We start from the raw sequence: 12,651 nt of genomic DNA on the forward strand, positions 1-12,651 counted from the left end.
TGTGTGTATGTCTATATACACACATACATAATTTCTTTAAGAAAAGAAATGAATTTAGTCTGTTTTGGTATTACAAGTGTTTTAAAAGATCATTTTCATAAATTATTAACTCTACATTATAAGCTTTATGCAGATTGTCTTTAATCAGGTAATATTTGATTAAACTTTTTAAAGAGATGTGACTCTACTTAAGATTAATTTGCACTTGAGTCTTCAAAGTCAAATGAAACTCATTTAAAAGCACTTGAAGTGAATATTTAATTCTATGATTTCCTTCTCTTTTTCAGAGATGCACTCAACAAAATGAAAGATGTATATGAAAAAAATCCACAAATGGGGGATCCAGGGAGTTTGCAGCCTAAATTAGCAGAGACTATGAATAATATTGACCGTCTAAGAATGGAAATCCATAAGAATGAGGTAAATTTGGTTTTCAGCAGTTGTCTGTTATTTTCATAAGCTTTATTATGGTAGATTGGTTTTTGCTAAAAATTAATGTTCCAGTACCTATATCTAATTTCAGAAATTATGATCTAAAAGTATCATGATGGTTTGTAATCTTTAGATTTATGCCTCATTTTAAAAATTTTAAACCTTTATATAAAACTAAGTATTTATGCTATTTTTTTAAATATTTATTTTTTAGGCATAGTTGGACACAATACCTTTATTTAATTTATTTATTTTTATGTGGTGCTAAGGATCGAACCCAAGGCCTCACATATGCTAGGTGGGCGCTATACCACTGAGCTATAGCCCCAGCCCCAATACTTACGCTATTATTTAAAATGATCTAGGGCTGGGGATGTGGCTCAAGCGGTAGCCCGCTCGCCTGGCATGCGTGCGGCCCGGGTTCGACCCTCAGCACCACATACAAACAAAGATGTTGTGTCCACCGAGAACTAAAAAATAAATATTTAAAATAAATAAAATGATCTATAAAGTTCATCACTGACCAAAGTGGACCAAAGATTTCTCATCTCCAAGAATCATATAATTGACCAGGTATAGTGGCTCATGCCTGTAATCTCTGTGGCAGGGGAGGCTGAGACAAGAGGATCAAGAGTCCAAAGCCAGCCTCAGCAACTTAGTGAGGCCCTAAGCACCTTAGTGAGACCCTGTCTCTAAATAAAATATAAAATGGGTTAAGAATGTGGCTCAGTGGTTAAGTGTCCTTGTGTTCAATCCCTGGCACCAAAAAAAAAAAAAAAAAAAAAAATCACATGATTATAAAACCTCAAAGCACATTTTAAATGCAGAGTATCATGAGTTTTTGAATATAATTTATTGATCTTGGTTATTATTATTATTTTTTTCCTAAGGCTTGGCTGTCTGAAGTTGAAGGCAAAACAGGTGGGAGAGGAGACAGACGACACAGCAGTGACATAAATCATCTTGTTACACAGGGACGAGAAAGGTCATTAATTTTGCATTTTTATTCATATTTTTTCTGTTTTCCAAACTTTCCTTACCCCTTTGTTCTAAACTTTATATAGTTATCTAATTCAATAAGTTTGGCATTTAATAACTTAATTCTCTTGAACCTAAGTAATTTTTTGATGCTTTAACATTAGTTGCAGGTGAAGTATTAAATGGTAGTCTATCATGCATCCATAAATCAGATCTAGAAACAAAGAAAACTCATGGAGCTATAATCTGGGCCATAGGAACCTTAGGCATGGGAAGATTTCCCTATGATTTAGGTGGAGCTGAGTAACTTTTTTTTAATGGAAGCCCATTGAGAAAAAGTAAAATTATGAAAGGTTTGGGAAACATTTCTTTCTTTCTTTTTTAAATTTTTTATTGTTGGTTGTTCAAAACATTACATTTCTTTCTTTCTCTAACTCAAAGTAAAATAGCTTTTTTTGAGTATAGGAAGTCACACTGAGCTACTTAACTTCCTTTGTCCTAATAACAGGCGTTTATTACATCTGGGATCTAGAGTATGCCAGGCATTGTGCTAAGGGCTTCATGTGCTTTTTGGTCAGTTATTCAGCTGGAGTTGGGTAACTTATGCTAAAGGAAAATTTGGTTAATAACTCAAGGTTTTGTGGAAAAAATGGGGGAGGTATGTATATTATTAGTTTAGATCTGCATTTCCAGCTTGGCATTTTGCCAGATTTTCTTGTTCACATCACTTGTAACATTTCTTCTTTGGTATAATACAGACACACAATTTTTTTTCATAATAAAACAATCCACAAATTAGTGTTCATATTAGAGAAAAATTTGAATATTTTGGTTTATTATTTAATCACAGTATAATTTGAACAAGTTCTTTTTTAAAAAAAATATTTATTTATTTTTTTTAGGTGTAGATGGACACAACATAATGCCTTTATTTGTATGTGGTGCTGAGGACCGAACCCGGGTCCCGCCCGTGCTAGGAGAGCGCTCTACTACGCTGAGCCACAATCCCAGCCCCAAGTTCATTTTTAATATTCCCCACATCTTAGTTTCCTGAAATATATAATTGAGGTTACAGTACCCATCCTATAGTGTTTTTAGTACTACAAGCAATAATATACATAAAGCATGTAGCAATAAAATACCTGGTAATAGTATGTGCTTCACAAATATTAGTTCCTTCTTCTCTCTCTCCCCACATCACTTCTTAAAACAATTCATGACTTTAGTATCTCAAGAAAGATCCTCAGGTTAGATACAGTGGTGTATACCTGCAATCCCAGCTATTCAGGAGGCTAAGGCAAGAGGATCAAAAGTTTAAGGCTAGCCTGGGCAACTTAAGGAGACCCTATATCAAAATAAAAATTAGAGAGAAAGAGAAAAAGCCACAGAAAACTTTTTTTGGGAGGGGGGAATTAGGTAAAACCACATTGGTCTTTCTGGCATGTGTTATATAAGAATGTGTCTTTCAGGCTTGTTGAAAGTGTTGCTAAATCCTAAAATTTTTCTATTCACTAACAATATTTTAATAAAAACTTTTAAACATTTTTTTCGTTGATATAAAATATTTTTAAGAAAAATAAAATGCCTTTGTATTACCTGCTTTTTCTAAGTTACTAATTTCCCCACTACCATGATTAATTGAAATTAACTTTGTCTTGTTTTAATTAGGAGTCTTTTGACTTGTAAGCAGAATGAATACTTTACTCATAATCCGCTTAGAGTAAAAATAGGCTTCACTGGATTATTTGAGGGAAAGCCCAGATGATATCCTCAGGTCTTGGTTTCTTCTTACTTCTCAGCTATCCCTTAAGCATTGGCTTCATTTTAGGCTCCATTTGATCATTTCCCCCAAAGCTCTAGGCAGTTTTCCTCCCTGTTCAAAGTGAAAAGGGAGTGAACTTCTCTTCTAGCAGTCCCAAGTAGAGTTCTCTATGTAAGGCTGTATAACCTGATTGAGTTATAGCACTATTGGTAAACTGTTTGCTCCCATCAAACAAGTACTGTGCTCATCTCCTTTCTGGATCCACAATAGAAATAATTTATGGGCTGGGTGGATTTCCAGAGAAACTTTAGGTATTTTTTCCCCCTTCAAAAGAGGGAGTGATGGATCTGGGATGATGAAAGACAAGTGTCTACTACCTTTTTCCATTTTATCTTTTTTTTTTTTTAATATTTATTTTTTAGTTGTAGTTGGACATGATACTTTTATTTTATTTGTTTTTATGTGGTGCTAAGGATTGAACCCAGTGCTAGGTGAGCACTCTATCACCGAGCCACAACCCAACCTCTCCATTTTATCTTTAGACCCAGTGATAGTGAGATGTACTTAGTGAATATTCCTATGTGCCTAGATCATTAGAATCTTTATTTATTTATTTTTAATATTTATTTTTTAGTTATCGGCGGACACTACATCTTTGTTTTGTATGTGGTGCTGAGGATCGAACCTGGGCCGCTCGCATGTCAGGCAAGCGCGCTACCACTTGAGCCACATCCCCAGCCCCCATTATAATCTTAAATGTTTTTTTTTTTTTAATTCAGGAAATTCATTTAAGAAAATAGGGCTTAAGAAACCATGTCATCTATATCTAATTTTCTGAACTGATCCTTAGATTGATAAACTTTTATAGATAACAGGTGAAGAGTTCTCATGTTTGTGATACTTGACAGAGATAATTTTATGATTTTTAGTCCTGAGGGAAGTTACACTGATGATGCAAACCAAGAAGTCCGTGGACCACCGCAACAGCATGGTCACCATGAGTTTGATGACGAATTTGAGGATGATGACCCCTTGCCTGCTATTGGACATTGCAAAGCTATCTACCCTTTTGATGGTATGATGTTCTTATTATATTTGATAAAAGTTACTTAAAAGTCTAAGTGCATTGTGACTTATTTTATTTAGTGTCCTTAGCTGAATAATACATTATCAGAAAATCATAACTCCAGTTCATTAATATGTATACTTGTTTAAATTGTTAATTTTTTCCACACTGGAGTTGAAAGAGAATTACCTATTATTAGCTCCTAATTTAGGTTATTATCTGTCAACTTTGGTTGATAACAGAATATCCCTCCAGAACTTACCAATCTTTAGGTATACTGAACATAGTTGAAGCAGCTTGGCATATAGCCCAAACTAGGAAGTAGATGGCTGATAGATGTCACTTCATGTTCCTTGTAGTTGATAAACATTGAGAGACAGGTGTAAAGCATAGTTAAATGCTGTCATCATATCCTGATTGCAGGCCACCTTTTCAGGTGAAAGCTGGAAAGAAAGTGGTAGCTTCTGACAATACCATCTCTTCTATGATAGTTGGAAATAAATTCTGTGAGGGGAGTAAGGCTTTTTGGCTTTCTACCACAGGTTTTTAGTTATCCTTCCTAATTATGGACCCTGAAAAATCCTTGAATTAACAGAAGAGCAGAGTAACACCTTCCTAAATAAGTTGTAAAATGATAGGTGATGTAAGGTCTTTCTTCACCCACTCATTGTGTTGATTTTGAAATTGAGTAAAGGGGTTGGGAATGTAGTTCAGTGTTCAAGTGGATGCCTATCATATTTGAGGACCTGGGTGTGATTCCCAGTATAACTAAAATATAATATAATAACATAATCTCTTTAGTTACTCCTCAATTCTGAGCAAATTATTATATTTGAGAGCTTTCTAATGCATTCTAAGAGTAGGGGAGGATTTTAGCATATGTTGAATGAGAATTCTACTTATGAATACTGTTATTGCTAAGCATATTGGGAATGGTTTAGGGTAGGGAAGAAAGGGAATCCTAAAATTGATGAGGTCTTGAAGTTTGTGCTTTGGGGTTATTCTGCTTCTACATCACCATAGTTAAATCTCTGTTTTTCTCTGTTCTCTTTAAACTATATCCTTTTTCTTTTCCCACCTTCTCACTGTTTTGTTACTACTTTCCTGAACCATGCCTCATGAATTTTTGATAGCAACACTACTCAAAAGCAGGAAAGAATTATTTCATTTGTTACATAGGGATAGTATTAGTCCAGCCTCATAGGTTTTTGTGTAGTACAAATGAGAATGTGTGTGAAAGTGTTGGATAAACTACAAAACATTATAGAAATATTGTTGCTAATGAGAATCAGTGAGCTCATGAGCAGGTATATTGAAATCTAGTAGGATTTCGTATGTTTTGTGTATTGTATTTATAATTTTTATTACAAATTATCACTGTGCTTAAATTATGCTTGTGCTATGAAAACTCTCATCTAGGTCATAATGAAGGTACTCTGGCAATGAAAGAAGGTGAAGTGCTATACATTATTGAGGAGGACAAAGGTGATGGATGGACAAGAGCCAGGAGACAGAACGGTGAAGAAGGCTACGTTCCGACATCATACATAGATGTAACTCTAGAGAAAAACAGTAAAGGTGCAGTAACTTATATCTAAACTAACCAGGCAGCTTTGTGCTATGTATGACATAAACGATATGACATAAATGAAAACACATTCAACAGGTCAGAAAAAATGAGAAAACCTAAAAGGGCATCCCAATTTATTGTTCACTGTGTGAGCTGAATGCAGGCTTAAGAGATGTGAATATCACCACAAAAAGCTGTTTTTGTGATGCCTTCCTGTTTGAGTAATGTTGGTGTGAAGCTTAATTGATGCCTTTGCTTTATGTCGTGCTTAAGTCTCTGTGAAGGATTTGTGTTTTTCTGCCTTATAAATATAGAATTTGGCTTATTGGGCAGGAATGCATAGGTTGATGCTCCTCCATCTGCTTTACTTCAGAAAACACAGTGATTGGTGAATTCACATAAGTAAAACTGCTCTGAAATGATATAGAAAACTGACTTACGAAAGAGTAGTTTGTTGTAGGTGTTTGAATTTGTAGCTTCAGTATTTAGGGAAAAAAGTAATAGTTAGAAAATTGGGTAAAATGATAACAATCATTTTAATTTTCCTCTCTATTCTTAATGTTGGTTTCCTAAAGGAAGAAAATAAGCACTTAGTGCATAATCTAAGTAGTGAGCTAATCAAGAAATCTATAAAATGTATGATCTGGTCTAGCTCTCTCTTCCTCTTTTTTTTTTTTTTTTTTTTGGGTGATACAAGGGATTTAACCCAGGGCCTCTTGCATGCTAGAGTGCATTCACAGTTCTTGCTTTGTTTTATTTTGAGACAGGGTCTCACCAGCTTGCCCAGGCTGGCCTTAAATTTGTGATCCTCCTGTTTCAACCCGCCAAGCAGCTAAGATTACAGGCATGTGCCACCGTGCCCTGCCTAGTCTAGCTCTTATCTGAATAAAACAGTTTTAAGATCTGAAAATATTTTCAGATTTACTGGTAATTTTCAATAATGCACAAAATTCCTTCCAAATTAATCTTATACTTGTGTTTTTCATCTTGAAAGTGGTTTGTGGGGAATATCACTTTAGTGATTATTTAGCATTTAGCAGGAAATAAATATTCTAAATCAGTGAAGATAGAGGAAATCTTGAATGGAGAATTAATGGCAATGTTTACTTGTAGAAGAGAGAAAACTTTTTTGACTGAGCTGAGGGAAGATATCTGTACTACCATTTATGGCCTCATTTTAGCTAGATCAGCAGTTACTAAAATAGATTTTTTTCCAATTAATTTCAATAAGCATTTGTTGGAAACACTGTACAATTAAGTATTGTGTGTGCTAGTCATGTGATCACACCCTGAATTAATTGTGTGGGTAAGCAAAGGGAGAAAGCAATGAGATGGGTCCTTGATTTTGCTCATATTTCACATTTTCCTGGTGTTTTCAGTGGCTGACTATAAAATGATTTTTAGAGACGTTTGGGGCAGACACTTTAAGCTGAACACCCCTTTTGGTCTTACCAAAGGTCTTCAGTAATTCTTCTTTTCTTTTTCCTCCTGGACTGCAGGTTCCTGAAGAGGGTTTCTGAGGAAATGGGCAAGATGTTGAAGGAGGTTACATGCAGCTGCTTTTGGGGGGAGGGTATTAGAGTTGTCAGGCACAAAGAGTGAGAGAAGCAAGTTGCATGAGTGCATGCAGACATGATTTTTTTTTTTTTTTTTACTAACTTCGTTAGCATTCCATACATTGTTTTAAAAATTTGTTATAATACCAATCCTTAAATTCCTAGTTCACAGTTATTAACATAGAAGAAAGAAAAAAGCCAATAATGGCTGACCCTTTTCCATTTATTTTACTGGCGTGTCCAAATCACAAAGAGTGCAGAGCTGTCATAAAAATTTGTCTTATATTTGATTGTCTCAATAAGACTGTCTCCACCCAGCTCTGTTTTAATTGCTTTTTAGACCCATTGTCTGTTAGAATTCTTGCCATGTGTCATTGTCTGCCTGTGCCATCTCCATGCTTGCTTAACATCCTGTTGCATGTCCAGAGTGATTAGACTTAGATTTTTCAGGCATGTCTTTATAATCCCTTGTTCATGTCAAAGCCTTTGTTTTGTTTTACATTTGTAGTGCAGATCATTTTGTCAAACATCTCCAGCACTAATGTTTCCATCTTAGTATTTGTGTAAGCTGCTACAACTTCCCCACTGCAAACATTCCAATTTTGGCATTATGAAGACGTGGTCTGTGAACCTGAAGTATTTATGATAAGAAAAAAGAAAACATCTCTGCTCTAGCCTACAGCCCAGTTGAAAGGACTCTTTGAAAAGTGATACATCTTCAGCACCTCAGTCTGGGAAGAATCTATAGTCAGCACTGAAGTCCTGGCATAATAAACACAGAAGATACCACCTCAAGACAAAGGACTGTTGTCAAAAGTCAGCTGCTTCCATTCAAATGCTGCCTTAAACTAGAGTGCCTAAATCTGTTGATTGCCAACACTACCACTACAGTATCCCACAAAGGGCTTTGTGTCAGCTCAGTGTGACCTCCTTTAACTCTGCAGCTCTGCTGCAGCTGCCGATGTAGCCTCGGTAGATAGCTTTTAGAGCTCTACCATGTACAATGGTGCATCTTCAAATTTATGCATCAAACTAAAGACATGTCTGAAGTCCATTTTACTTAGTGTTTTATGAGAAGTTTTATGAACCTCCCCAATCGTCTTTTAATTTGAGGTTATAATGATCTCATTTGGTTATTGCAATGATAGTCTGTTTGCAAGTGATACTTTTGTTTGAATCAGATAAAATTTAGTGAAACTTTGTAATGATCTATGTGCACTTTTACTTGTAAAACGGAAATTTCTGTATGTTTATACTTGTAAATATAATTGTCCTTAGTGTCCCTATTGCTCATGTTGTCATGCCTCGCATTTGTGATTCTGTTATTGACTTGTATCTGAACTAATTTCTTAGTGATGTTGTACTAGGGAGATGGGTGGGTGGGGAGTTATTTGTACCACTGAAGCTTCATTAATTTGGTTCTTTACTGTTTTGAGGGGAGAAATAACGTGAAATGGTTTGTGTATTATTGGATTTTAAGCAATATTTTAGAAGCTGTGTGACTGCTTTAATAAAATTTTCCCAGTGTTATTTGAATCATACTACCAGTTACACTAAAGCTGAATGACAATTGTGTGAAAGTTAATGCCTTCCTAAGATCAAGTACACCACTGTTACACAGCTGACATAGTGTATTACCTTTGAGGCTAGTAAACTATAAACTTTAGATATTGAATCTCGTTACAGGGTTATTTATATAATGTGACATTATTCAATACTGACGGACTACATGAAGTAGTTTTAAAATCTAGTGCTATTTTTATTTTAAAGGTTAGCAATGAGAAGGAAATGTGATCTGGCTGTGTTTGTCTTCTGTACAAAGCCTGCAGTGCTTATGTTTTTTTGGCTAACAGCCACAGAGGGCAAAGTTTAAGGCTTTCTTGTAAGGACTAACTGTTCTTTTGAAGCTACTGTTTGTTTTTCTAAAAGCAGAATTTGCTTCCGAAGGAGGCAGGTTCCTTCATGTGGAATAGTGCAACCTGTATATGGGTTATTACAATAGGAAAGACATTTGTACTTGCACAGTTTAAGTCATTATTAAATCATTCTTAAATTTTGAACATGTGAATTGTCCAAAAGAAATCTTTAAAATTTTCAGTAATTTTTACTCTTTGTGCACATGTTGATTTCTTAATGGTAAATTGTTTAAGATAGTGTTCTCTGTTGAGAATATTTTCATGGAATAAAACAATCTTTTCAAGGTCAGTTAAGTTGTATCTTTCTTTGGTATGTGAACCAACAAGATGTGATGATTTTGTTCTTCAGTGTGCTAAATTTCAAAAAATAAGTTCTTGAAGTTGGGCGACATTTTTGGAAAGCAGTTTCAGAAATTTTATTCTTATCTTAGTTTCAAGTTTTCTCCAAAGAAAGAATAAATACTACTACTTTAGAGTTATTAAATGCATGTAATAATTTATATTTGTTCAACAGTAGCCACATTGCACAGACTTTGCTTTTATACCATTGTATCCTCTCTCTCTATACCAGCTGTCCCTGGACTGCATAGCTTGATCTAGCCACCACACTTGAAGCTTTACTATGCTTTTTTTTTTTTTCTTACTATGCTATTTACTATGCTTCTGCTTGTTTTCAGTCAGGGAGAGTACCCATGCTTCCTGGCATTTCTGAACACGGAAGAGAATGTTTGCCATAATTAGTCACAAATTATCTGTAACTTTTAAAAATTTAATTTCAGAAGAGTCACCTAGTCATGTAAACTATGACTGCAAACTTTTGGTAACCCAAAAAGGAAAAACTCAGGGTAGATCTTGAACAGTGAGAGGTTATAATTGTTAAGATGAATATTTAGAGATCAAGGCCAAGCTTGGAAGTAAGGACATACAACAATGAAAGTAGCAGGAAAGTAGTGTCGTCAAATGTTGTAGTTTTAGGCAAATGAGTCTGGGGGAAAAAAGAAAAAAAGCAGCAATGGCTGCTCAAGACCATGAAAAAGGCTTCTACCTATCTGAAGTAAGTTTGAGAAAATAAATATTGCTTGCTAGGGAAAGATAAAAGCCTTATGATAAAATCAACAAAAGGAAAAGGAACCCAGACTTGTTAAAAAAGAATAGTCACTGTCAGCAGTTAGGAAACTATAGAACATAATTTTGGAGAACAATTCTGGGAAGTTTAACAACCTTAAAAATACTAGAAATAGGATCATTTAGAAGAAAATATAATGAGCAGTTAACCTAGGTTCCTAGGGATAAGTCATGTCAAATTAGCCTTATTCCTTTCTTTAGCTGCAAATGGGGGATTCTAAGGCATAATGTCTTGATTTCAGCACAGTTTCAATTTGTCAAGATTTCTCACTACTTGTAAGATGGTTATAGTACTATGTAGAGAGTTGGGGCTATGACAAGTTGATTTGGTAAACCCAGAATGTCAACACTAAGGAGAATTTCTTGTGGAAATTGTGTATAATAAACAAATCTGTCACCCAACTGTGCAAATGGAAAATTGCCATCTCCTCTTTCAAGAGTAACCATTATCTTGAATTTTGTGTGGTTTTTTTTCTTGGTAGTTTTGCTACATGGGGATTTATTTTTTTCCTTAGCCTGACTAGCTTTCCTTATATTTGAGCTCTGTAAGAATAATGTCTGTAAAGATTGTTGAGCAGGGCTGATATTCGGCCATTGCATCCTAATGTATTGTCATAGCAAATGCTAAATGTCAAAATACTTCATACTGGTTGGTAAAAGTAGTAATTTAGAAAAGTAGTGAAATGGAAATCATACATGATAAAAGCATTTCTGATGGGAGCACTGCAGATAAAGCTAAAATGGTTTACTATAGAAACTTATTCTGTGTGGTGAAGAGTGGCCCACCTTGTGCATTCAAGGTGTGAGAAGAGGAACTGTTTTCTATCTAGAGGAGAGTTCTGCAAATGACAGCACCATAATTGCTATGTCCTCCTTCTCTAGGCTGGTCTCTAGACGGCAGTATCACATTTGTCAGCCTTTCTCTTCCTTTCTTATTTGTATCCTTTTAATTTTCTTTTCCTGTCTAATTTTCTAGCTAAAAATCAAATGCTGTATTAAATAGAAGTGTTGAGAGTATACATCCTTGTCTTGTTCCTGATTTTAGAGGGAATGCTTTCAGTTTTTCCCCATTCACTATGATATTGGCTTTGGGTTTGTGGTATATGGTCTTTATGATGTTGAAGTAAGTTTATTCTGTCCATTTGGCATATTTTTATGAATGGGTGTTAAAAATTATTGAAGATTTTTTCTGCATCTATTGAAGACTTTATGATTTTTGTCCTTAATTCTATGTGGTAAATTACATTTATTGATTTGTGTATGTTGATTCATCCTTGCATCCTAGGAGGGAAACCAGCTTGGTCATGATATACAATCTTCTTAACCTGTTGGTGAATGTTTTACTAAGGATTTTCACAATTATGTTCATTGGGGATATTGGTTTGTAGTTTTCTTTCCTTGATGTGTTCTTGTCTGAAAGGTGATATTGGTTTCAAAAAAATGAATTTGGAAGTGTTCTACTCCTTTCTATTTCATGGAATAACTTGAAGAACATTGGCATTAGTTCTTTAAAGGTCTGGTAGAATTCAGCTGAGAATCCATCTGGTCCCAGACTTTTCTTCTTTGGAAGACTTTTTTTTTTAATGTGGTGCTGGGGATCGAACCCAGTGCCTCACACATGCTAGGCAAGCACTGTACCACTGAGCCACAACTCTGCTCCTAGAAGAGTTTTTATTACTGCTTCCATCTCATTGCTTAGTATTATTTGTTTGTTTAGGGTTTCCTATGTCCTTTTGATTCAACTTTGGCAGTTCATATGTGTCTAGAGATGTATCCATTTCTTCTAGATTTTCCAGTTTATTGGAATATAAGTTTTCCAAATAGTTCCTAATAATCTTCTGTAGTTCTCTGATGACTGGTGATTTCTCCTTTTTTATCTCTAATTTTATTAATTTGGGTCTTTTTCTTTTGGTGCATTTGGCTAAAGGTTTATCAATCATTTATCTTTTTAAAGAATCAACTCTTTATTGACCCTTTGTATTTTTTTTTTTTTTTAAGTACCTGGGATTGAACCCAGAGGCACTTTATCACTGAACCACATCCCCAGCCCTTTTATTTTGGGGGGACAGGGCTTACTAAGTTGAATAAGGCCTTGCTAAGTTGCTGAAGCTGGCCTCACATTGTGATCCTTTTGTAATCTCCGACCTTCCAACTGAGATTACAGGTGTGTGCCACTATGCCCAACTTCCCTCTCTATTTCATTGATTTTAACTCTGATCTTATATTCTTTGTTCTACTGATTTTGA

General features: G+C 35.0%; 1 protein-coding gene across 3 annotated transcripts in view; it reads left to right on the forward strand.

Moving 5' to 3' along the window:
* Positions 1–10,754, forward strand: part of Fnbp1l (formin binding protein 1 like) — a 112,470-nt gene extending 101,716 nt beyond the window's left edge. The window contains exons 11-15 of one of the 3 annotated variants that reach the window (XM_027935164.3): positions 288–420; positions 1,323–1,417; positions 4,102–4,247; positions 5,658–5,816; positions 7,308–10,740. In XM_027935164.3, the coding sequence (XP_027790965.2) occupies positions 288–420; positions 1,323–1,417; positions 4,102–4,247; positions 5,658–5,816; positions 7,308–7,315 (541 nt within the window). In that variant the 3' untranslated portion in view covers positions 7,316–10,740. Of the gene's footprint in view, positions 1–287; positions 421–1,322; positions 1,418–4,101; positions 4,248–5,657 lie in introns of all 3 variants that reach the window. The other 2 variants (XM_071618067.1, XM_071618066.1) reach the window with 2 other exon arrangements.
* The last annotated feature ends 1,897 nt before the right edge of the window (positions 10,755–12,651 follow it).

The sequence above is a fragment of the Marmota flaviventris genome, chromosome 10 (assembly GCF_047511675.1).
Source record: "Marmota flaviventris isolate mMarFla1 chromosome 10, mMarFla1.hap1, whole genome shotgun sequence".
In the NCBI taxonomy this organism is placed as follows: Eukaryota; Metazoa; Chordata; class Mammalia; order Rodentia; family Sciuridae; genus Marmota; species Marmota flaviventris.